The 26,608-nt window shown below is 50.3% G+C and overlaps 2 protein-coding genes across 5 annotated transcripts in view; both read left to right on the forward strand.

The window, feature by feature from the left end:
* The window catches only part of LOC123756334 (small integral membrane protein 12), a 381,049-nt gene that overhangs the window by 183,933 nt on the left and 170,508 nt on the right, over positions 1–26,608 (forward strand). For 3 of the 4 annotated variants that reach the window (XM_045739402.2, XM_069331394.1, XM_069331395.1), the window contains one exon: positions 11,862–12,107. The exons of the other annotated variant lie outside the window; for it this stretch is intronic. In XM_045739402.2, coding sequence (XP_045595358.1) covers positions 11,862–12,054 — 193 coding nt within the window. In that variant the 3' untranslated portion in view covers positions 12,055–12,107. Of the gene's footprint in view, positions 1–11,861; positions 12,108–26,608 lie in introns of those variants that run through there. 4 annotated transcript variants of the gene reach the window in all.
* LOC138368575 (piggyBac transposable element-derived protein 4-like) lies at positions 18,888–20,465 on the forward strand. Its single transcript, XM_069331102.1, has 2 exons — positions 18,888–19,159; positions 20,204–20,465. Exons 1-2 carry the CDS (start codon positions 18,888–18,890, stop codon positions 20,463–20,465), a joined length of 534 nt encoding a protein of 177 aa, XP_069187203.1.

Genomic DNA, 26,608 nt, shown 5'->3' on the forward strand with positions numbered 1-26,608 from the left:
GCTGCCTCTTCCACTGAGATCAGGGAAGTGTTTGGAATGTTTGAAAAGGTGAACGCATTCTTGGAAAAGCTGCCCTGATAAAGCAGTGACAACCCGGTGTGTGAAAATGTTTAATTAATTTATCACTTTGTGATAACACTTTATGAAAGTGTTATCACTTTCGCAGGTATATGTCGCTTGAACGTGACACACTTTTTTCTCTTGAATGCACCCAAACACCGCGCTCAAGCGTCATTTGAGCAAATATTTCTATAAAATCCAATTCTTATCCGATCGTCTTGGGGATTGTATACATGTTTGCCATGAAATTTCCGTTTTCTTTAATAACCACATTGCCTATTTGAGAAAACGGCATTGTATTGTATCTTCGTGGTAGGACTATTATAATGTTGACACAACGAGTGTAATCAACGTAGTTTTTTATTTGGTGCTGGTCTAACGCATCCTTGTGTGACATTTGAAATGAAATTTGGGTGAAATTTCTAAGAAGAGAGAGTCCGCCTGACTCAGAGGTGGATTCTCCTTCCACACCATAACCCCTCTCCTCCTTCCCACCTCCCCATCGTCTCCCTCCAGCCAGCAACTACTCTTCATAAGGTAAAGTAAATATTAAAACACTACAACAAAACATTTATATTTACATTAAAAAAAGTCATACAAGTATGGATGATTTTGGGAGTGGAACGGATTAAATTTATTTCCTTTATTTTAAATGGGGAAATTTGTTTCTTAAGACAAGTTTTTCAGGTAACGAGTTCGGTGCCAGAACGGATTAAACTCGTTAATAGAGGTTCCACTAATATATATATATATATATATATATATATATATATATATATATATATATATATATATATATATATATATATATATACAGAGCACCACTTGGTTTCCGAACCCCTTGGGGACGAGACCCGTCGGTTAACATGTAAGTTCGTATACGAGAAATAGAGGGGAAAAAATAAACTAGAAATGTAAAAAGAAATTCTTCTGAAAAAATTTACGAAAAACTCTAGGGGAACAAATCGACAGGTTCATAGCGTAAATGCGACCGTGTTTTGTTTGTACTCACCAATAAGTGAAGTCCTGATCCGCTTTATAAAAGTCCTTAATTGTTCCTAACTTATTATTAAGACGTCTGGCAAACATCCAGAGCCTGCCTGCCAGCCTGCAGGAACATCCTGCCAGCCTGCCTGCCTGCCAGCCTGCAGGAACATCCTGCCAGCCTGCCTGCCAGCTTGCCTGCCTGCCTGCCAGCTTGCCTGCCTGCCAGCTTGCCTGCCTGCCAGCTTGCCTGCCTGCCAGCTTGCCTGCCAGCCTGCAAGAACATCCTGCCAGCCTGCCTGCCAGCCTGCAGGAACATCCTGCCAGCCCTCCTGCCAGCTTGCCTGCCAGCCTGCAAGAACATCCTGCCAGCCTGCCTGCCAGCTTGCCTGCTAGCCTGCAGGAACATCCTGCCAGCCTGCAGGAACATCCTGCCAGCCTGCAGGAACATCCTGCCAGCCTGCAGGAACATCCTGCCAGCCTGCAGGAACATCCTACCAGCCTGCAGGCACATCCTGCCAGCCTGCAGGCACATCCTGCCAGCCTGCAGGCACATCCTGCCAGCCTGCAGGAACATCCTGCCAGCCTACAGGAACATCCTGCCAGCCTGCCTGCCAGCTTGCCTGCCAGCCTGCAGGAACATCCTGCCAGCCTGCCTGCCAGCCTGCAGGAACATCCTGCCAGCCTGCCTGCCAGCTTGCCTGCCAGCCTGCAGGAACATCCTGCCAGCCTGCCTGCCAGCTTGCCTGCTAGCCTGCAGGAACATCCTGCCAGCCTGCAGGCACATCCTGCCAGCCTGCAGGCACATCCTGCCAGCCTGCAGGCACATCCTGCCAGCCTGCAGGCACATCCTGCGAGCCTGCAGGCACATCCTGCCTAAAATATACGATGATGTACTGTACATTTAAGAAACAAATCTGGGTCACAGGTCTTGGAGTGTGGTTAGGCTTACGGAGTCAGCCGGTCCCTCCCACCACCACCGACACACCTCCCCCTCTCCCCCCACCCCAAACCCATACACACACACTCTCAAAGGTCACGTGGTTCATGGTTCACTTCAACACCCATATATCGCTTCCTGCCTGCCTGCCTCCTTCCCAGCCTGCAAGCCTGCCTGCCTGCCTGCCTCCTTCCTAGCCTGCAAGCCTGCCTGCCTCCTTCCCAGCCTGCAAGCCTGCCTGCCTGCCTCCTTCCCAGCCTGCAAGCCTGCCTGCCTGCCTGCCTCCTTCCCAGCCTGCAAGCCTGCCTGCCTCCTTCCCAGCCTGCAAGCCTGCCTGCCTGCCTGCCTCCTTCCCAGCCTGCAAGCCTGCCTGCCTCCTTCCCAGCCTGCAAGCCTGCCTGCCTGCCTGCCTCCTTCCCAGCCTGCAAGCCTGCCTGCCTGCCTGCCTCCTTCCCAGCCTGCAAGCCTGCCTGCCTCCTTCCCAGCCTGCAAGCCTGCCTGCCTCCTTCCCAGCCTGCAAGCCTGCCTGCCTGCCTGCCTCCTTCCCAGCCTGCCTGCCTGCCTCCTTTCCAGCCTGCCTGCCTGCCTCCTTCCCAGCCTGCCTGCCTGCCTCCTTCCCAGCCTGCAAGCCTGCCTGCCTGCCTGCCTGCCTCCTTCCCAGCCTGCAAGCCTGCCTGCCTCCTTCCCAGCCTGCAAGCCTGCCTGCCTGCCTGCCTCCTTCCCAGCCTGCAAGCCTGCCTGCCTGCCTGCCTCCTTCCCAGCCTGCAAGCCTGCCTGCCTCCTTCCCAGCCTGCAAGCCTGCCTGCCTGCCTGCCTCCTTCCCAGCCTGCAAGCCTGCCTGCCTCCTTCCCAGCCTGCAAGCCTGCCTGCCTCCTTCCCAGCCTGCAAGCCTGCCTGCCTCCTTCCCAGCCTGCAAGCCTGCCTGCCTGCCTGCCTCCTTCCCAGCCTGCAAGCCTGCCTGCCTCCTTCCCAGCCTGCAAGCCTGCCTGCCTGCCTGCCTCCTTCCCAGCCTGCAAGCCTGCCTGCCTGCTTGCCTCCTTCCCAGCCTGCAAGCCTGCCTGCCTGCCTCCTTCCCAGCCTGCAAGCCTGCCTGCCTGCCTCCTTCCCAGCCTGCAAGCCTGCCTGCCTGCCTCCTTCCCAGCCTGCAAGCCTGCCTGCCTCCTTCCCAGCCTGCAAGCCTGCCTGCCTGCCTCCTTCCCAGCCTGCAAGCCTGCCTGCCTGCCTCCTTCCCAGCCTGCTTCCTTCCCAGCCTGCAAGCCTGCCTGCCTGCCTCCTTCCCAGCCTGCCAGCCTGCTTCCTTCCCAGCCTGCCAGCCTGCTTCCTTTCCAGCCAGCCTGCCTCCCTCCCTGCCATCATGCTAACGGGTAGTGTGTGTCAGGCTTATCTTCGGGAATGAGCCGGTCTCACCCCCACCACCAACAAACCACCCGCCCTCCTACATCCCATCTCTCAAGGTCACGCGGTTCAACCGCGTGACTACCACTCACTCCCTGCCTGCCTGCCTGCCTGTGCCTGCCTGCCTGTGCCTGCCAGCCTGCCTTTCCCTCCCTAATTCTCACTACTTCCATCCCTTCCTGCCTACCTCCTAGCATCTCTCCCTACCTCCCCCTCCCTCTTAGCATCTCTCCCTACCTCCTAACATCTCTCCCTACCTCCCCCTCCCTCCTAGCATCTCTCTCTCCCCCTCTCTCACTGATTCTCCCCCCCCCCTCATTCATACTGCCTCCCACCTAAGCTCCATCGTCCATCCACCCACCAGTCAGCCATCACTGACGCAATGCGTGCATTTGGAGCCGACATGGTGCACAGATGTTTCTTGATTGTGCAGATATGTAAAACAAAAGCACAGAATGAACATTCCAGCCTTATGGCAATTCAAAATAATAGGAATAATAGGCCGTGAATCTGTGAAGTCACAGCGGGCAAACTGGACCATCTCCCACCCACCACAACAAGCCGGCGTGACGCTTGGCGGACCCCTTCCTACCCGAACTTTGTTTGGGTAGCATGACTCCCCAACCCCAATCGGGAAACTGGAAGTTTTGGATAACTAAAGTTTGGAAACCAAGTGGTGCTCTGTATATAACATACACATACATACATTACCCACTCAATTTTGTGGCCTATATGGGGCTGTACCCTGGTCGTTATTTCCGGAGCTCCGTTATTTCCGAAGTTAAGACGGGTCGGTAATTTTTCAAGAAACATTCAGGTAGGATATATTTTATACTGTATAGCTAAAATTAAATAAAGTTCATTGTGTAATTGTGTTCCAATTTAGTGCCACGCCGACGATTAAGCCAGCTGGTGGCTGCTGCATGGATGATGTTTGAACACGGTCTGATCAAGTCCAGATGGGTGGAAAAAAATTGGTTCATTCCTTTGTATTGCAAAATATTTCATGTATCAATCAGTGATCGTTAATATTTTCTCAATAAAATTTTAGAGATGTGTTTTGTTTTACCCTGAACAGTGCAGGTAATATATTTTTAATGTTATGACACAGATTGTGGCGGCCAGGCCATAACAATGGTGATCGAGCCTTGTCACTGAGAGCTACCCAAGACGAAATATTTTGAGCTTACCTTTTCTCAGCTAATGATAGAATATACATTTGCAGGGATTAATATGTAGCTTTTGTTGAAAAAAAATCTATGTTGAAATACTATAATAAAATTGGTAAATTGACTTACTTTTAATGAAGCTGAAGATTATGAAGCTGTGAAGATTACGTCATCCTCTGCAGTGCTTGTTTTATATTGTTCAGTACTATATACAGGGTACATACAGTATGAACACTTATTTTCAGGCATTCACTTCACACAACAGCTAGCCTTACTACTAATTTACATGAGTTCTAATTCTAATTCACAATTTAAAATTATTTCTACTCCATATTTACACTGTTCAGTATCTTTTTGTCAAGGCTTAAAATAATCATTAACACTTACATTACTGTACTCTATCAACACTTTCTGGGGGGAGCCCCGTCGGCTCCCCGGAGCTTTACCGGCTGATATGCTAATGTCAGACTTTGGCATCAGTCATGTGTATGGAGTTCTAGGGCCTACCGGGGACCACGGCCAGAACCTGGCCCCCTCAGAGAGGCAAGGGGAGCAATGGCCTATAGAAACTCCCGTGTGGTAGGAAGCATTCTGTCTGCCATCGACCGGGTCAAGCATCCAGAAAGGTAAGCATTCCAAAACAAACCCCTATTCTGGTGAAAATTACTACCTAAAGCCGAACTAGTGGATAGAACTCTTCAACAGAAAACAAGGAAACTAGTATGACGTCATACGTCACCGCGCCGCTGTCTGCGCAGCTCCCCCCTCCCCGGGAGGGGGAAAGGGGAGCCCCAGACCTCCCACGCCGGCTATCCACCCATCAGTTCTTCGGCTGATGCTATAGGCACCGGTTATGTGCTCCGGCTCCAGTGGTTGTTTCAGCACTGTACCTAGAGTATGGTGTCTGTTTTCTAGGTGGTGCGTGAGCCGGGAGCGATTCTCCAGTACTCAGGCTGCATGCGCCTAGGGTTCCCTTCCCTAGGTGCCCTGTAAGTACTGCCCTTGGGGCTTGGGGCCGCCTTCCACAAGTTCCTTGGGTCCTGCCCCTGCTTGGCCGTGTAATGCTTGGTTTTCGGCCGCTCTTTGTGTGCTCGGGTGTTCTGTCTCCCTTGTTCGCCTTAGATTAAGGGGTAGTTTTTGCACTGGTGGGGCGCAGGGTACTGTGCAGCTTGTCTTTACCAATCATAGCGGCCGGCTCTGTTCTGCTTGGGTACGCTGCCCTCTTGAGGGGTTTTCTTTTTCTTTTTGTTTCTCTACCTGGTGGGGGGGTCTGCCTTCGTTCTTGCCCCCTTGTGTCCCTTGTGTTCTGAGTATTTTCTGGTGGTACCCTCTGCTAGGTCCCCGTAAGTGTACACGTCCCGGGGGTTCAGCTCTTAGAAAGTTGTTTGGTAGCTTTGGGGGCCGGTTAGCAGTACCCTGCCTGGGATTACCTGAGCGCGAGTCCTCTTATAGTAAACGCTCGGGACCCTGGGAAACCCCTGGGGGCGCGCGGGTCCGATGGATGTGACCCCAGAGTCCCCCCCTTGTTTCCAGCGAGTTTGAGGCTTGCTCTCACCCTTTGTCTCTGGGTGACTCTCTGTTTTGCCACCGTCTGCTGCCTGTGGGGTCAGTGACACCTTCGACCCGGAGTCCTGCGAGTTTGGTTGCTCGTTGTGGCTCGGTTACCCAGTTGTGCTAACAAAGCGGGTGCGGGCAGCAGGGGCGTTGCACTTGAGCCTTGGTGGTGGCAACGTTCTCCTGGTTTCCTCCCCTGGGAGCCCCGGGGCTGCCCCATTGTAGTTCGTTTTGGGACTTGGGGGTTTTGGTTGCTTCGGTTCCATCCACACCCCCTTGTTTTTCCCCTGGATCACCCTTCCTGCCTGCATTCGGTTCCTTACCGTCTGTAGGTTCGGGGCGGGGTTTTCGATGGTGTTGAGACTCGGGCAGTCTCGGGGAATTCCCCTTCCGGGGTAGTGACGGGGGCATTTGAGCCTGTTCCTCCAGCCGTGTTGTATGAGTCTGCCAGTGGGCTCCCTTCCTTAGTGTTTTCACGGCTGCCCCGGTTTTCTGGTACGGCCGCGGCTTTTGGGGAACGGCTCGGCCCCGGGGCTGGGGAGGGGCTGACTTGGGGGGCCTTGGCCCCGTTGGACCCCGTGGGGGTTTTTATTCCCCTCTAGGCGGAGCTTGTGGTTACGCGGAGTGGGGTTTTTCCTCCCCACTCGCCGTACGTACTGTTGGGCGTCGGCCCCTCCCCGGGCTCGGTTCCTTGGCCTTTGAGTCGGTTGGTTCCGTCCTGTGGGTGGATGTTTCCTCCCACCCTTTTTTGGGACGGTGTTTTCGTCATGTTTCCCCGTTCGATGGGGGTTCTACGTGACTTCTGATCTCGGGTGCGCCTGCGCCTTTGTGTGCCTTCGGGACTAGTGTTGGCTTCTGTGTTCTCGAGGATTCGGGAAGGTTTTTTGCTACTTCCCGTATTATTGGAACGTCTGTCGGCTCCTCATCCTTGTCGCCGTTTTGGGCTACTTGTGGCCCGGTTGGGCTACTTGTGAGCCGGTTGGGCTACTTGTAGCTCTGTTGGGCTACTTGTCGCCCGGTTGGGATCCTTTTTGGGCTCTTTGCTTCTTTGGCCGGTTTTATTGTTCCTGCTTCCTCTTTTGGCTACTTTTCTAGTGCAGTAGTCCTGGTTGGCGCCTTCCCGCAGAGAGGGTTGTGCGGTTCGGCCAACGTGTTATGCGCATGCGCCGTGGAGTTTGTTTTGGTAAGGGCGGTGTTTCTGTGCTGGTGTTTTGCGCCCTTTTTGCTATGGTGCTTTGCCTCTCGTTTTCTCCCTGGCTGCGGTATGTGCCCCTTCGCTCCGGGGGTGTCCTGGTTCCCAGTTGTGGGGAGGACGCCGCGATTTTCCCTGTGTCATGGGTGTGGGCCGCCTCCTTCGCCTCTCCCTGCTCTCCTGCGGGTCCAGCAGGGTCTGGCTCTGGCGTCTTCACCTGGCGGTGCTCCCAGGTTCTTCTGGGCACGGTCAAGTCGTGTCAAGTTCGTACCACCGTTCGCCAGGTGAGTTTCTGCGGTCTGGCGTTTTTTGGTCAGGCGCTGCATGCGGTGTTATTTATATACCTGTCATTATTTAGGTATTTTTGTACGACTGATACCGTTTGCACACCAGTGACTGTCCCTTTTTCAACCCTTCCTGTCCCTCTCATGTGCATGTCCAACCCATGCTGGAGTCATTCAGGGGACCCTCCTTTTTCATGTTATGAGGTGTGGGGGTTGTAGGGTTGGTTCTGTACTCACCTGGTAAGGCTCCTGGCTGTGCTTGCAGGGTTTGAGCTCTGGCTCTTGGGTCCCGCCTATCTGGTAGAACTTGCGGGATAGTACCAGTGGAGTGCAGTGGTGCTATTGGCACAATTGGGGAACACTGTATTACCATCAGAGGTCTGTGCAAGTTACACGACCTACTTGCGAGCATAAGCCTTCTTGCTGGTTCGTCTGTGCACTTCCAGGGCACACTAGCCTATTTTCGTATAGCAGTTCCGGCCCATCCTGGTTGTGGGGGTATGTGGGCCGGCGGGCCGCTCCTAGCAGCTTCCTGGTGGGCCACCCTCTGGCCGGTCTAGCCTGGCCTTGGGTCGGGCTTGGGGTGTAAAAGAGCTCCCAGTACCCCATCCAGCAGGTATCGAGCGGGGTTTCTCCGCCGTCGGTCGCCTGGTGCAGGTTTCTGGGCCTGCTGGGTTTTGTCGTGTCTCCGTTGGCCCTGTCTGGGGTCTGCCTGCTCCGTTTCTCTGCCTTTGCAGAAGAGAGTTGCTATTTACATGTTGCATGTTGCGGCGGTGCCTGTTGTTGCTGCTGCTGCACGTGTGCATTGGTACCGTGTTTCACGGTGGTGTGTCCTTGTTCCTGTGTCCGGTTGTGGTGTGGCACTTTGCTCCTGTTTTGTGCCTGGGGATTGCGTGGGGGTTTTCTGTCCCTGCTTGATTGTCCACCCCTGGTTGTTTTACTGTTTTTTTTGTGCTTCTGCTCTTTCTTCCTGCTTCCTCTGCAGCAGGGGTGTTTTGCGTGTGTTCTTGGGCATTTTTCAGCCTGTGTCCTGTGATGTGCTTCTTTGTCTCGGTCTATTGCAGTTGTTCGTACCCCTTGGTTCGGGTACTGTTCTGGCGGCGACCCTTCCGCCTTCTTTGGTTTCCTAGCTTGCCCTGCCGTTTTTTTTTGCTTTTTTTTTTGGGTCTTGCGATGTCTCGCGTCGGACCCGTCGTTTCTGAACTCCTGGCGAGCTTGCATGCTTTGGGGAGTTTTTCTGTTCGGCAGACGTTCCATCTCCTTGTGCCGCCTGGGTTTCGGTGGTCGCGCCCGAGATCTTCCCGCGGCTCCGCCTTTTCCTGGGCTCGGAGGGGCCTTGTCGGGGCTGCTTATGTTCTGCCTCGCGGTCTCGCCTCTGGTTGGTGGTCGGGTGGTTTCGTGGAAGGTGTTCCACCTGCGTGTTTCTCTTGGCGGCAGTATGGGGTATTTTGGCGGTCCTTCCTTTTCCTGTCCATTCTTAGGTGATTACTCTTGTTAGCTTGGTTTACTCTCGCCTTGGTTTTCTGGTGGGGGTTGGGGGCCGTCGTCTTGCCACATACTGTCGCCTCTTTTCGTGCGGCGCTGGCGGAGCCGCTTCAGCTTGCTTTCGGTCTTGGTGTTGCTTCTGCACTGTTAGTAAGCTGTCTCGTGCGTCGTTTCACCTCCGGCCTGTTCGTGTGCCGCTTGCACCATCCTGGTCTCTGGTCAGCGTGCTTTGTCTTCTCCTCGGTTGGTAGTGCCCCTTCGGTTCCGGTGTGTTTTTTCGTCGGGTTTTTCCTTTTGGCCTTTGCCTCTGGGGGTCGAGTCGCTGAATTTTCTTGGTCCTTCAGTTTTAGCGTTTTGGTTGTTCGGTGGCAGCAGTCTCCATCTTTTGTGTCACGGGGTGGGGCTGCTGCGCCCTGGAGGGGTCCAGGGTTTGTTGGTGCTTCGTTGCTCGGGCCGGGGGTGTGTCGTGTTTTGTGTTCAGTGGCGGCCCTCCGCTGTTGTTTGCGTGCCACGGCGTTTGGGTCCAGAGCGCGTTTTGTGTTGATCCGGTTCTGTTCTTCCCGGTTCGCGGGTGATGGTGTCCCGGGTGGTCAGCCGTGTTCTTGCGGCTAAGCTGCCCGTGTTCTTTCCTCATGCCTGTGGCGTTCGTGGCTTCGCTGCTCTCGCTGCCGTCTGGGCGACGTGGCCTTACAGTCTTTCGGGCATGGATTTTTGGTGTTCGTGCAGGGGCCTTGCTGCTCGTTGTTCTCGTGTTGTTCCCGGGACTTTTCGGGGCTGTGGCGCCTTAGGGTGGGCGTTTGCTGCCGGTTGTCTCGCTTCCGTGGGGGGTGCATGGTGTCTGCCTCCCGGTTCTGTCCCTTTGACCTTCCTCTGTGGGTAGTTAGCTCCGGGGAGCCGACAGGGCTCCCCCCAGAAAACCATCGTTGAATGTAATGAAACACCATTTTCTGGGTGAGACCCGGAGGCTCCCCGGCAACCCTCCCTCCCTCCGGTCGGCGTTTTTTTGCATGTTTTGACATCCAGCCTCAGAACTGATGGGTGGATAGCCGGCGTGGGAGGTCTAGGGCTTCCCCTTCCCCCTCCCGGGGAGGGGGGAGCTGCGCAGACAGCGGCGCGGTGACGTATGACGTCATACTAGCTTCCTTGTTTTCTGTTGAAGAGTTCTATCCACTAGTTCGGCTTTAGGTAGCAATTTTCACCAGAATAGGGGTTTGTTTTGGAATGCTTACCTTTCTGGATGCTTGACCCGGTCGATGGCAGACATAGAATGCTTCCTACCACACGGGGGTTTCTATAGGCCATTGCTCCCCTTGCCTCTCTGAGGGGGCCAGGTTCTGGCCGTGGTCCCCGGTAGGCCCTAGAACTCCATACACATGACTGATGCTAAAGTCTGACATTAGCATATCAGCCGGTAAATCTCCGGGGAGCCGACGGGTCTCACCCAAAAAATGGCGTCTCATTACATTCAACGCTGTTTTTTTTCACTAATTTATATGCCTTTCAATCAGATTTTATATCGTTAGTGGAGGCTACACAACTTTTGATGGGAATTCAGCATCGGCGGGTGCAGCATAGCTTGCAGAGCATTTGTTGCCGGCGGTGGCTGCACAACTTGTTGATGGGAATTCAGCATCGGCGGGTGCAGCATAGCTTGCAGAGCATTTGTTGTGGGCGGAGGCTGCACAACTTATTGGTGGGAATTCAGCATCGGCTTGTAGGGCACTCGTTGCCAGCGGATGCAGCATGACTTGTTGAATTCCCAGTGGGTGCTTTCACGAACCGTTGAAATCATGAATGTATCTATTTTTGTCTGAATCTGATTTTCTCTGGCTAATATTCTGAGACATTGCTCTCAGCCTCGTGAGTTAACAGTAAACAATGCGGTCACATGGCTAGGCGTAGTACGTTTTAGGTCCGTGGGAAAAAAATACCTATTGCCTATACTATAAAAGGTATTTAATAGGAAAACAAAGAATTTTGTTTAATAACAATTGTTTTAAAGTATTTTATTAATAACAATTTAGAATTTTCTTCATTAAACTGAATCATTTTAAAAGTTAAGATTTAATATACCACTCTGGATGATCGCCTGGTCGCCATGTGAGGGGCTGCTGATGCCAAAACAAACCTAACACCGACCGTCGGTAATATCGACCACCAGACCGGTATACGAGGCTCCTGATGCCAATCTCCCAAACCGGTCGTTAATACCGGCAGATCAGTATAAAAGAGGTCGTTAAATTGAGTGGATATATATATATATATACATATATATAATATTTCAGGCACACATTTTGCCTGAAATATATTACGGTAATCATTCACTTGTCAAAAATTTCAATGGCTTATAATATGGCTACACTCCACATTCTCCAGCCATGGCCTTAGGAACATTTTGTAGGCCTTAGTAACCTAGGCTATGTCACTGAGCCCATGGAAAGAAAGTGAGGGACTCAGAATGTTTTTTTAAGATGGTGTATGGTTACTGGAGGCCTGAGGATGCAAATTTGTGCCCCCTTCTATGCACGGGAGTTTCAAATCTTATGATATACTAACATAATCACATGTCGGCTGGTGCACCTGCACACCCCCTTAATATGTCAGCTGGTGCAGTGCAAGGGTTTAATTAAGGTTAACCCAGGGAATAACTGTTAGTTTCTCCTCACACTTTTCCAATACATTGTATGGCAATTCATGTGGTCTGTCACATTATTCTATTTCTGTGTATAATATATATAAACAGTATACTGTATATTGAAAATTAAATATTTGTGTTTTGTAAATAATTTCCTCCACAGGTACAATATAGAAAAACAGTTCCGTACCCCTCCTCCTAGTCGTCCTTCAGTTGAAGAAACACGTCATGAAAGACTCTTGAAAGAGATGATGGCATCCAATGAGTTAGCTCTAGCCCCACTTAGTGAGAAGACTTTTGTTCCTAAGACTATTTTTGAGAAAAATGTCTCTCCATCTCTGGTAAAGGAGGACTGACTGTGGAGGCATGTAGATTTTGTTGTATATAAAAATATTTGTTAGTGATACAATGTTGTTTTATATATATTGAACCTTATTGAACTTTTTCCCAAAATGCCTTATTTATCTTAAAATATTTACATTTTAGTAATTTTTGGTGCTGTGTGTGAGCTCTTGTTTTCATTGTAAACCAGTGATACCAGACTAAATATAATGGTCTCATTAATCTCTTTGTCGTGATTAAAAAATTGGTTCCCTATGATTTAAAATTGTGTTCCCTGTGTATATCATACACACATTTTATGTCCTATAGACAGCCGGTCCCTCCACCAGACTGATAGATGCACTGCTCTGCATTAAAATATGACAACCCGTGGTCTGCTGAAAATAATTCTTTCAAAAAAATTATTTTTTCTTCTTATATTGTCAAAATTCAGTCTTTGATCACAGGAAACTTAAAAAAAAAAAAAAAAAAATAAAAAAAAATTGTGACATATTTTAGGCGTGATGGACCTGGGAAGTTGAGCAAATTATGGGAGCTGAGTGATGGAGTGCTCAAGGTCACTTTGCCCCGCCACCCCATGGGGTGGCAGTTGATGCGAATAATGTTTCACACTTTTATTTCTCATTCCTTCTTCTTGGGTTTTTTGCAGTAATACAGAGCACCTCTTGGTTCCCAAACTTTAGTTATCCGAAACTTCTAGTTTCCCGATTGGGGTTGGGGAGTCACGCTACACGAACTAAGTTTGGGTAGGAAGCAGTCCGCCAAGCATCACGCTGCCGGGGTTGGGGTTACCCTACATGAACCAAGTTCGGTTGAGGAAGCGATCTGCCAAGCGTCGTGCCGGCCCGTGGTGATGGGTGGGTAGGTGGGAGATGGTTTAGATTGCCCACTGACCGTGTCGGGCGCGACCACTCTAGGGCCTGCTACCCTGTGACGTCACAGATTCACGGCCTATTGTTCTCATTGTTTGAATTTGTCACGAGACTGGAGTGTTCATTCCGTGACTGTTTTACGTATCAGCACAATCAAGGAACATCCGTGCACCATGTCGGCTCCAAATGCACGCATTGTGTCAGTGAAAGCATCAACAAGTGGATTACGTAAAAGAAAGAGGTCAGTGATGACATTTGAGAAGAAAGTTGAAATAATTAAGAAGGTGGAGTGCGGTGTCCCAGAGACGTGAGGTAACGTAGAAGCCAGTGGCAGGCTGGCTGCTCGTGGAAAAGGCGCATGAATTTCACCAAGCAATGAAAATTACTCAAAAGTGTTTATACAGTGATGGATGGCTCAGAAGCTTTAAAACCCGTTATGGCATTAGGTTTATTAAAGTACATGTGTTACGGTCCTAATGGGACGCAACCGGGTTCTTTCCTGGTGGTACAAAAGTTCTGGTATCCAGCCCCAAGTTAGTAAATAGGAATAATTTAAATAGGGAGATTGAAGAAATCGAGCATAATTGAAACACTCATATGAAACTGAAGAAAGGCAGTTAGAACAGAAAGCAATTCAGGAAATAAAGAAAAATCCAAAATATTTCTTCTCATATGCGAAATCAAAAGCAAAAACCACTGCCAGTATTGGACCTATTCGTACAAGTGAAGGCTCATACACAGAGGATGACAAAGAAATTAGTGAAATCCTAAAAAAGCAGTATGAGGACATGTTTAGCACTCCAATAAACAACATGAAGGTGGAAGATCCAGACAATTTCTTTATGCAGGATATTCAAACCCCTGTAAATATAACATATAAACACGAGCGCACTAAATTTTGAAAAAGAAATTGAAAACATGCCCATGCACTCGGCCCTAGGTCCAGACTCATGGAATTCAATATTTATAAAGAAATGCAAAGTGCCGGTAGCACAGGCACTCAGTATAGTGTGGAGGAAGAGCTTGGACACGGGGGAGATACCAGATGCACTTAAAGTAGCAGACATTGCCCCTCTACACAAGGGAGGGAGCAAAGCATTGGCAAAAAATTATAGACCAGTTGCACTAACATCGCACATCATAAAAGTATTTGAGAGAGTGATTAGGAGTCAGGTCACCAATTTCATAGAGACCAATGACCTTCACAACGCAGGCCAACATGGATTTCGAGCGGGAAGATCGTGCCTCTCACAGCTACTTGAGCACTACGACAAAGTCACTGAGGCATTAGAAGAAAAACAGAATGCTGATGTGATATACACGGACTTCACAAAGGCTTTCGATAAATGTGACCATGGCGTGATAGCACACAAAATGAAGTCAATGGGAATAACCGGTAAAGTAGGACGCTGGATACTCGGTTTTCTGTCAAACAGGACTCAGCGAATAACGGTCAACCATATAAAATCTAGTCCAAGTGCAGTGAAAAACTCTGTACCTCAGGGTACAGTCCTTGCACCGCTGCTGTTCCTTATTCTCATATCAGATATAGACAAAAATACAAGTCACAGCTTCGTATCATCCTTTGCAGATGACACAAAAATCAGTATGAAAATTACCTCGGCTGAGGACATTGAAAAACTTCAAGCTGATATTAATAAAGTTTTCGACTGGGCATCAGAAAATAACATGATGTTTAACAGTGATAAATTCCAGGTACTCAGGTACGGTAAAAATGAGGACCTTAAACATAATACAGAGTATTCTGCGGTGCGACAGCCAGAAAAATGATAGGATGGATTACGAGAACTTTCAAATCCAGGGATCCCATCACAATGGTTGTACTCTTCAAGTCACTTGTGTTGTCCCGTCTTGAGTACTGCTCAGTACTCACTTCCCCCTTCAGAGCAGGAGAGATTGCTGAAATAGAGGGAATACAGAGAACATATATGGCACGCATAGACGCAATAAAGCACCTAAATTATTGGGATCGTCTCAAAGCCCTCCAAATGTACTCACTAGAAAGAAGACGAGAGAGATATCAAATAATATACACCTGGAAGATACTGGAGGGCCAAGTACCAAATCTACACAGTAAAATAACAACGTACTGGAGTGAACGATATGGAAGAAAATGTAGAATAGAACCAGTGAAGAGCAGAGGTGCCATAGGCACAATCAGAGAACACTGTATAAACATCAGAGGTCCGCAGTTGTTCAACGTCCTCCCAGCAAGCATAAGAAATATTGCCGGAACAACCGTGGACATTTTCAAGAGGAAACTAGATTTATTCCTCCAAGGAGTGCCGGACCAACCGGGCTGTGGTGGGTATGTGGGCCTGCGGGCCGCTCCAAGCAACAGCCTGGTGGACCAAACTCTCACAAGTCAAGCCTGGCCTCGGGCCGGGCTTGGGGAGTAGAAGAACTCCCAGAACCCCATCAACCAGGTATCAACCAGTAGTGGCTTTCAAGGGGTGAGCTCAGTAATGCAAGTAAAACAAAAGGGGGAGGTACATTAAATACAACAGGTTGTCACTTTATCCATATATAATTATTTTTCCCATCACCATATATATATAAAACTCTTAAAGGGAAGTATTACTACACTATATGTACATCAAGGTCTCTCTCAGAAGACACTAAACACTCGGCGAAGCTCAATCGATGCAGTCTTGTACCGTGTTTCCTCATCCGTCGTACTACTCTCCGCAGGCACCAGGAAACAACAATGAGTCTACCCTTGCCATGGGCCAGCCAAACCACAATTCCACTAAGTGCCTCTTCGTGAAGGCCCACCACCACAGTCCAGCCTGTTGCTGGCAGGTACCAATCAGCCTCGCTGTTGGGCCACTTCACTTGCAGATACTAGGGTAGCGGGCCCTAAGCAGGAGCTTCGTGCAACTCGCTGGTTACTCTCCTCTTCAGCACCTTAGTCAGTTATCTCTTCTACCAGCCAGTCCCGGGTACGGTGAATCCCGTCACTGCCACTTCACAGGCAGACAGTAGAACACTTCACAGTCCTCTTCCGGTGGCGGCTCACTGCTTCCTTAAAGCAGACTGGTGTAGAGACTTTGGCTGCCTTGCCCTGGGTAGACTGCCGGTCCTTGTATCACAGCAGCCCTACGTTGACTCTGTGAATACAGACAAGTCATCAGTACACTGGGACACTACATGGGACCACTAGGAAGCATACACTTATTGGCTTAGAAACCTATACCCAACTCCGCTTATGACAGATGGCGCTGCTTTTCTAAGCACCACCTCGCCAGAGGTCAGCACCAGCTACCTCACGAGCCGATTAGGACAGGAATCTAGTACCTCTCGCCGGTATATTCCCGTCATCACTAGATGGCGTTGTCCATGTTGTGGGGGTTTTTGGGAGCTGACTCACAGATGGCGCTGACGTCACTGCTCCGTGCTCTGACGATGAACTTGGGTTCGTAACAACATGGTGAAAGACCATCTGCTGATATTGTTGGTGTTGATGAGTATGCAAGTAAATTTGCAGAGATGGTACAGGAACAAAATTTATCTCCAGAGCAAATTTATAATGCTGATGAGACAAGTTTGTACTGGCGTATGCTACCCATGTATCGCCATACTCACCACGATGGCTCACAGTGGTGAGGACGATCCTTCAGGTGGTTATAAACAGAACAAACAGAGAATTTCTTTGTTGTGCTGTGCAAATGCAGCTGTCCCGCACAAATTAAAATTACTTGTGATTGGAATTAGTAAAAACCCCAGGGCTTTAAAGTCAGCCAGGTGCCTCCCTGTGATTTATAAGGGCCATCCAAGTGCGTGGATGTCTCGAGTAATATTTGTCGAGTGGTTTAATAAGAACTTTGTACCCGAGGTGAAGGAGCATCTGAAAAGTGTTGGGCTCCTGCAAAACAGCAAAGTTGTGCTGCTGCTAGATAAGAGTTCAACGCATCCATGAGGTGATGAGCTAGCAAATGGCAATATTATTAGAACGTTCTTGCCACCCAATACAACTTCAGTGATCCAACCCATGGATCAAGGAATTATTAATTAATTTTAACACTTTAGCTCGGTAACGACGCAGCATTGCGTCGTTTTTTTAGTAGAAGCATTCCCGGTAACAACGCAGCATTGCGTCGTTTTCGGCGGCTGGTTCGGAAGAGGCGCACAGCGGTTTTGGATAATATATGCATTTACTCTTGTAGAGAATTTCATTGCGAATACATTGATACCAAAATGAATGACCTAGGACCAGAATTGAGGTAACAAAGTTGAAAACAGTACAGTATACCCATTTTAATAGCGATCACTGGGATTATGCTCCGTCACTTTCTCTGTTTGCTGTGGGTGATACGCCTGGCTTTTGGAATTTATATTTGCATATACTCCTGTAGGGAATTCTATTGCGAACACAATGTTACCAAAATGAAAGACCTAGGATGAGAATTGAGATGTCCAAAGTGAAGAGAGAGTACACATGTTATTGCTCTTGCGCTGTTCTGGGTAATACGCTCTTACTTTCTCACTTTCTCGCTGGGCTTTTGGGCTTTATATGCATTTAATCTTGTAGAGAATTCTATTGCGAACACATTGATACCAAATTGAAAAACCTAGGACGATTAATGAGATGATAAAGTGGAAACGAGTATACACTTTTCAGTATTATGTCGCTCTCTAATGTATTGAGCGTATTGGGATGGTGCAGCTCTCTCTTTCCAGGCCACATTCATCTTGTCGGCGGGTGGAGCATGCTGCGGTTTTTGACTTTGTATGCATATGCTCTTGTTGGGAATTCTATTGCGAACACAATGATACCATAATGAAAGCCCTAGGACGGGAATTAAGGTGACAAACGTGAAAAGAGTGTACACATTTTATCGCTCTTGTGCGCTCCCGGGTAACACACGCTCATTTTCTCTGTTTGTTGTGGATGGTACGTCAGGCTTTTGGATTTTATATGTCTTTAGTAGTGTAGAGAATTCTATTGCGAACACAATGATACCAAATTGAAAAACCTTGGACGAGAATTGAGGTGAGAATGTTGAAAACAGTATACACTTTTCAGAATTACCACGTGCTCAAGTGAAATGCTGAGGACCACCCGGGGTAGTGTGGGTCGGGCGCGCATGGTGGAATAAAGTGTTAAGAACCTTAAACACCACTATAAGAGAATGTTTGCCAGACGTCTTAATAATCAGCTGGAACAATTAAGGCATATTATAAAGTCTTCACAATAAAGTCAGCTATCTGGACTATTGCTAGTGCATGGGATGAGGTAAAGCAGACAACACTAAGAAATGGTTGGAAAAAACTTTGGCCCATGTCAAGTCTGTTAACTGAGGAAGATGACAAGGCAGATTTTGAAGGATTTGCGGTGAAGAAAGTTAGCGAGAGGAACTCCTAGCCTATGTCAAGGGGATTAAATCCCCTGAGCTGAGAGCAGAACTGGTGACTGAAACAATCGAAGATGACATAGATAGGTGGATAGATTTTAATGAAGCCCCAAACAATCGAAACATGACTGATGATGAAATTATAGAATTAATATGTACAGCAAAAAAAGCCAGAAGAGTGCAATGAAGAAGATGAAGAGGAAGAGGATGAAGAAATGTTAAAGGAAAAATGTAATATGGAAAAAGTTCAGCAAAATTTTGAAAACATTCTGGCATTTATGGACACAAGTTACAGCGAGTTTGAAACTAATTACATGATGAGTCTGTACAATTTGTATATGAAGTTTTTAAAAACAAGAGCCAAGGGAATGAAACAAATGTCAATTAACCCTTAAACTGCGCAACGCGCCTGCAGGCTTGCGTCTGGTTTGCGCAACGCGCCTCCGGGTATTTTTATTTTTCACGTTCCATTCAAAACTGCCGCGCGGTGACGCAGGTATGGTATGGGTGGGTGGGGGCCCCAGTGATCGTCCGCCATCTTAAAAAAAAATCCCAGCATGCCCTGCGGCCGTGGGGAGCCTCAGTTTCACAGCAGCAACCATGTCTGACGCATCCTCTATGAGCTCCCACTCCACGGTGACCCGCGGAAATGGAAAACGACTCTCTGACGAGGAAATACACGATATTTTGTATGATGACGGTGCTCTGGATGATGACCTAGACTATGATCCAGAGAAAGACCTTACTCAGAGATCTGATACGAGTGAGGAAGAGACGGAATTGAAAGATGTGGCGAGTGTGTATGGTACACGTGCCTCGCCGCCCTGGGTCAACACCGTTATCATCAGCACCATCATCATCACCACCATCATGTATGTCCCCAGATGCTAGTAGTTTATTCAGTGATAGTACAGGTGACGAATCTTTCTCGGGCTTCAGTGACATTGGCTCCGATACGAGTAGTGTGGACGACCCGAGTACGAGCAGCGGTGGTGTTACCAGGCGGGGTTTTGCTGCCTCAGCCACACGCCGCAGCAGGCGGCAGCGTGCCTCAGAGCATGTGGACAACAACGACAGTGGCCCCTCAACATCATTTATTCGTGGTAGGCCTACAGTATGTAAATCTGCCTCAGCGCCTAGCATACCCTCACGCAGCTCCAGCAGAAGCAGCAGACGACGTAGCCGTAGTTTTGGTGCTTGTGGTGGTGTTGGCCGTGGTGTTGGCGCCAACACCAAACCCCCTGGTGTACTTGTGTGGGTGGATTGCACCACATTTGTCCCTCAAATACCAACATTTGATAATAGCGATTTTGGTGTTACACCATTATTCCCATATACTGGTGATGATATGGCAGACATGGAATATTTTCAGGCATATTTTGACAATGTATTCATGATCCCAGGCGCCGGCGGAGGGAGCCGGTCGGCCGAGCGGACAGCACGCTGGACTTGTGATCCTGTGGTCTTGGGTTCGATCCCAGGCGCCGGCGAGAAACATTGGGCAGAGTTTCTTTCGCCCTGTGCCCCTGTTACCTAGCAGTAAAATAGGTACCAGGGTGTTAGTCAGCTGTCACGGGCTGCTTCCTGGGGGTGGAGGCCTGGTCGAGGACCGGGCCGCGGGGACACTAAAAAGCCCCGAAATCATCTCAAGATAACCTCAAGATGATGATGCATCTTGTGACCGAGACAAACAGGTTCGCTCACAGCCTCATAGACGACGGCATTTTACCTGCCTCACGCCTCACACGATGGAAGGACACGACAATCAACGAAATGTACGTGTTTCTGGCACTCTGTATGAGGATGAAGCACTCTGAGAAAGCTGTCATCCAGGATTATTGGAGCAAAGACAGCCTTGTTCCATCGCCCGTGTTCAACCTGTACATGTTACGTGATAGGTTTCTCTTGATTCTCAGGTGCCTGCATTTCGAGAATAATTCAAATGAGGACAGACACGACAGACTGTGGAAAGTACGGAAGATGTTCAGTGACATGAGAGGGAAGTTCAGGGATTATTTTGTACCTGGACAGAATGTGGTTATTGACAAGTCACTTGTACTGTTCAAGGGGCGACTGGCATTCAAGCAGTACATCCCATCAAAGCGGGACCGATTTGGACTGAAGTTTTTTGTGCTGTGCGACTGTGAGACTGGTATCGTCTTGGACATGATATTATAGTCTGGTACAGATGTCGACATACCGGCTCAAGATAAACACGGGTTCTCTGGCAGTGTCGTAAAAACCCTGATGGAACCGTGCTGAACAAGGGGCATGTACTGTTCACCGACAACTATTACACCAGCCCCTTGTTGACCAGATACCTCCTTGCCCACAACACTGGTGTATGTGGCACTGTGAAGGGCCACAGGAAGGAAATGCCAGTGTTCGGTATAGCTAGAGCCATGGGTGAGTGCCAGCTGCGCAAGTGTGACAATACGCTGTCAGTGCGTTGGAAGGACAGACGCGAGGTGAATATGCTGACTACGATTCACACCGGTGCCATGTTGGACAGTGGGAAAGTCCACTTTCAGACACGCAACACCGTGTATAAGCCAGACTGTGTCATAGACTATAACGTGATCATGCGCCTCGTCGATAAGTGTGACATGATGCTTGGTGGAGTGGAGTGTGTGCGCAAGTCTGTGAAGTGGACGAAAAAGTTCTTCTTCCACCTCATGGATGTTGCAGTGCTCAACTGCTTCAATATGTACCTAGTAAAATCTGGCAGGAGACCGTCTATACGTACATTCAATGCTGGTGTTGTGTCACAGCTGCTAGTAAAGTATGGCAAGGAAGGTTCTGTTGTACCGCGTGGAGTGCAAGCAACAATGCCACATGCAGCTCCAGACAGATTGAGGGTTAATGAGAACTTCGGAGTGCATATGCTCGAGTATATGCCAGGCACAGCATCACGGGAGAAGGGTAAACATGCTTGTATAGTATGCAGGAACACTACCCGCAGAGAACAAAAACGAAGATGCATCAGCACCTGGTGCGTGGAGTGCAAGGTGCCACTCTGCCCCGTTGGCTGTTTTGCAGCATATCACACACTCGCGGAGTACTGAGTGTGTTTATGGTGTGTGTATATAGTGTGTAATACTGTACAGTGTGTATATAAAGTGTAAATATAAATATATCAGGCATGATACATTGGAAATTGTGCAAGATAAGTGAACTCGTTTGCGATGCACGTAACACAGTGTCTACGGGCAGTACGGATGTTGTACTGCGATAATATAGTGTGCGTGTTCATTATACATTGGATTGGCACGTAAAAACAATGAAAATGTATTTGGAAAGGTGCGCAAAAAATGAACGAAAATATATTCACGGCAACTCGCGTGCCCCGCCCCGAGCCCCCCACCGGCCCCGAGAGCTTACGGCACGGGCGCACGGGGAATGATGACGTCACGCCCCAACTTACGGACCCCATAGCAGCCAAAGTACAATTTCGACTTTTTTTTTTTTACATACCCATACTGAGGGAAGGGTTTTTGACACTTTAAAAAGAAAGAAGAATTTTTTCCAGAGAATTTATTTCCTGCGCACTGCGGGGGTGTCATATTTGGAGGCAACGCAGTTAAGGGGTTAAAGAGTCTTTTTGCAATGGCTTCCAAGAAAGCTCGCATTGCATCACCTGCACCTAACTCATCACATGTTGACCCAGTCAACCCAACACCATCAACATCCACCACCACCACCTCTTCCATGTAAAAAACTATGCCATATCAACATAAGCGGATCAGGACTTCAATTATTGGTGAGTACAAACAAAATACGGTTGCATTTATGCTATGAACCTGTTGATTTTTTCCCTAGAGTTTTTTCATAAATTTTTTCTATTTTTTTCTGGGGGGGTGGGGTAGCCCTGTCAGCTCCCCAGAGCTTTCCCAGGCTGATATGCTAATGACAGACTTTGGCATCAGTCATGTGTATGGAGTTCTTAGGCCTACCTTACCTTGAGGTTACCTTGAGGTGCTTCCGGGGCTTAGTGTCCCCGCGGCCCGGTCGTCGACCAGGCCTCCTGGTTGCTGGACTGATCAACCAGGCTGTTGGACGCGGCTGCTCGCAGCCTGACGTATGAGTCACAGCCTGGTTGATCAGGTATCCTTTGGAGGTGCTTATCCAGTTCTCTCTTGAACACTGTGAGGGGTCGGCCAGTTATGCCCCTTATGTGTAGTGGAAGTGTGTTGAACAGTCTCGGGCCTCTGATGTTGATGAACCGTGGACCTCGGTTCTGGCCTACCGAGGTCCACGGCCAGAACCAGGCCCCCTCGGAGAGGCAAGGGGAGCAATGGCCTATAGAAACCCCCGTGTGGTTGGAAGCATTCTGTGTCTGCCATCGACCGGAACAGGCACCCAGAAAGGTAAGCGCCTCAAAACAAACCCCTATTCTGGTTAAAATTGCTACCAAAAGACGAACTAGTGGATAGAACTCCGCAACAGAAAACAAGCAAACTAGTGTGACGTCACACGTCGCCGCGCCGCTGTCTGCGTAGCTTCCCCCCTCCCCGGGAGGGGAAAGGGGGAGCCCCAGACCCTCCACGCCGGCTACCCACACCTCAGTTCTTGAGGCTGATGCTATAGGCGAAGGTTGTGTGCTCTGGCTCCGGTGTCGCTACAGCACTGTGCATTGCGTGTGGTGTTTGTTTTTGTGGGTGCGAGAGCCAGGAGTTATCTTCAGTACTCGGGCTGCATGCGCCTAGGGCTTCCTTCCCTAGGTGCCTTGTAAGTACTGCCCTTGGGGCTTGGGGCCACCTTCCACAGGCTCCTCAGGGTCTGCCTCTGCTGGTTCGTTTTACCTTTTCGTTTTTTCGGCCGCCTGTTGGCTCTTGGGTGTTCTGTTCTCCCTTGTTACCGGCAGGTAAGAGGCAGTTTGCACTGGTAGGGGCGCAGGGTGCTGCACAGCTTATATTCCCAACATAGCGGCCGGCTCTGTTCCTTGGGGTTCGCTGTCCTCTTGCGGGGTTTTGTTTTTCTTTTTGTTTTTGCCTGGTGGGGGGTTTTGCCCTATTATTCCACTAGTTTTTGCCCTTCCATGGTTCTCCTCGGTGGCGCCCCCTGCTAGGTCCCTGTGAGTGTACACGTCTCTGGGGTACAGCTATAGAAGTTCGCTTGGTAGTTTTGGTCGCCAGTTAGCAGCACCCTGCCTGGGACTACCTGAGCGCGAGTCCTCTTAAAGTAAATGCTCAGGACCCTGGGAATCCCCTAGGGGGCACATGGGTCTGATGGATGTGACCCCGGAGTCCCTGGTCGCTGTGTGCGAGTTTGAGGGTTGCTCGGTCCCCTTGTCTCAGGGTGACCCTCATTGTTTTTGCCTCTGCCACGCTGCCTGTTGGGTCAGTGATACTTTCAACCCTGAGTCCTGTGAGTGTTGCTGCTTGCTTGTGACTTAATTTACCCAATCCTTTGATGATGCTATTCGGGTACAGGCGGCGCGTGCGTTGCAGTCTAGGTTTCATCTGTTGCAACGCGCTCGGTTGGTTGCTCACCCGGATGCCCCGGGGCTGCCCCGCTTTGCTTTTTGAGACCCGGACTTGGGGGTGGGGGTCGCTTCGATCCTTGTTCAGTCTTCGATCGGGTCGTCTTGGAGTGGGTTCACTTGGGCGTCATCGAAACAACGTCATCCCTCAGATGGGTTTCCCGTCTGTTTCCGGTTCCGAAACGGGACTGCGTGGACCTGCGGTTCATTCTGGGCATGTCCCGTCTGAACCCCTGGGTTTATTGCCCTTCCTTTCGGATGACTACGCTGTCTCAGGTTCGGCTCCTCTTGGAGTCGGACACTTGGATGGTGTCCCTGGACCTCCGGGACACTTATTGGCATGTCCCGATTCATCCACGGTTCAGGGACTGGCTCGGTTTTGTTGTGGGGTGTCTGAGTTACCGCTTTCGTTGTCGCCTGTTCAGGTTGAACCTGGCACCTCGTGTGTTCACGCGCCTTACACGGGTTGTGGTGGCCTGTTTGCGTCTCCTAGGTGTTCAGATGTTGGCCTACCTCGATGACTGGCTGGTTTGGGCTCCCAGCCGGTCAGCTTGCTTGTTAGTCAGGGATTTGGTTCTTTCCCAGCTCGCCAGGTTCAGGTTCTTGGTGAACTGGAGGAAGTCCCATCTGGTCCCCTCTCAGGTTTGAACTTGGCTGGGTCTCGTTTGGGACTCTCGGACCGCCTCCATGTCTCTCCCTCCAGAGTCTTTCCTGCGGCTGCGGTCCTGCCTTCGTCTGTTTCTGGTGGGCTCTTGGGTCACCCGGTGGTTGCTCGAGGGGCTGTGCGGGAGCCTGAACTTCGCGATGGTGGTCTACCCGCCTGGTTGGGTTTGGCTTCGTTGGCTTTTCTGGTTCCTTCGGGGTCACCCCTTCTGCCTCTCTCTCGTGATCGCAGGGTTCGACCCCCAGGGGCCTTACGTCGGTTGCTGCGTCACCGGCTACCTCTTCAGGTTTTTTGGGGTTCAGTGCGTTGGCGCCTACCCGAGCCCTCGCTTGATGTGTACATGGATGCGTTGTCTCTCAGCTGGGGCTTTGTGACCAGTGCTCACCAGGCCGGCCAGGGATGTTGGGATCCGTCCTTCCGTCGAGCTCACAGCACAGTGCCGGAGTTCGCGGCAGTGTGGTTTGCTCTTTGGAGGATTCGGGTGGCCCGCGGATCGACGATTCAGCTCCATTCGGATTGCTTTCCGGTGGTTCATTGCCTGAACCGCGGGAGTTGGATGCGGTCCTTGTCTCTTTGGGGTTGGTCGCTTCAGGTGACTCGTCTGCTGAGTTCTCTGCGTTTAGCTCTCCTGGCGGTTCACGTACAGGGAGTGTCCAACGTCTTGGCCGACGCCCTGTCTCGCTTCATTCCCCTCTCCACGGAGTGGACGGTCGACAATGAGTCCTTCCATTGGCTTTGCCAGACGTTTGGGCGCCCAGAGGTGGACCTCTTCGCGTCGGCGTGGTCGCGGCGTCTTCCCCTGTATGCGGCGCCCTTCCCCGATCGCGAGGCCGTCGGGGTCGATGCCTTTCGGCTAGACTGGTCGAGGTGGGGGTTCCTGTACCTCTTTCCCCCAATTTGGCTGTTGCTCCAGGTCCTGACTCGCTTGGAGACTTACCAAGGGAGAATTGTCCTTCTGGCCCCTTGGTGGCCGGCCCAGCCTTGGTTTCAGGCGCTGCTTGCTCGGTGTCTGAACCCGAGGGTTTTCCCGCGGCTCTGCCTCTTTCAGCAGATCGGGCCAGTACGTCACGTGGCTGGTTCGATCTTCTCCTCGAGTCTTTACGTATGGGTTTTTTGACTCGAGGTTATCATCATCTCCATGGTGATCAGGTGGCCTCCTTGTTGGTGTCCCACCTGAGGGCTTCTTCTCGGCGGCAGTATGAAGTTTCCTGGCGGTCCTTCTGTTTCTTTTTGCGTCTTCGTTGTGTTAGTTCCTTGTCTGTTTGGGGTGGTCTTGTCCTTTCTCTCTTGGTTGTTTCAGGACCATCATCTTATGCCTAACACTGTCGCCTCGTATCGCGTGGTGCTGGCGGAGCCGCTTCAGCTTGCCTTCGGTATCGATGTTACGTCTGCGCCGTTTCACAAGCTGTCTCGTGCCTTGTTTCACCTCCGGCTTGCTCATGCGCCACCTGAGCCGTCCTGGTCTTCGGACCGAGTGCTCACTTTCCTTTCATCTCCTCGTTTCGTTGTGGCCCCTTCGGTCTGGGATTGTTTCTCCAAAACTATTTTCTTGTTGGCATTGGCCTCTGGGGGTCAGGTAGGGGAGCTTCATGCTCTCCTCCGGCGCAGGGGTTTCTGCTCTTTTGGTCGGGGTGATTGTTTTGTTCGCTTGCAGCCGTCTCCTTTTCTGGCGAAGAATGAGACTGCTGCGTTCCGGAGGGATCCATGGGTGGTTGATGCTTGGTTGGTCAGGCCGGGGGTGCATCATGTTTTGTGTCCGGTTGTGGCGTTTCACCATTATTTGCACACCACGGCTTCTGTGTCCGGGGACGCGCTTTGGGTTGATCCGGTTTCCCTTCTTCCCCGTTTGCGGGTTCGGGTCTCCCAGGTCGTCCGCAGGGTTATTAAGTCCAGCCAGCCTGCGGTCTATCCCCGTGCCCATGACGTCCGTAAGTTCACAGCTCTTGCTGCCGTCTTTGAGAATATGTCTTGGTCTAATGTTCGGGCGCGGGGATTTTGGCGGTCGAACAGGGTCCTGGCTGCTCGTTACCTTGTGAATGTCCCTTGGCCCCGTCGGGCCTGTGTTGCTTTGGGTCGGCGGTTGCAGCCAATTGTCTCGCTTCGAGTTGAGGAATGAGCGACGACCGCCTCCCGGGTAAGTCCCTCTTTTTTCCGTCTGTGGGTAGTAAGCTTCGG

The sequence above is a fragment of the Procambarus clarkii genome, chromosome 25 (genome assembly GCF_040958095.1).
Source record: "Procambarus clarkii isolate CNS0578487 chromosome 25, FALCON_Pclarkii_2.0, whole genome shotgun sequence".
Taxonomy (NCBI): Eukaryota; Metazoa; Arthropoda; class Malacostraca; order Decapoda; family Cambaridae; genus Procambarus; species Procambarus clarkii.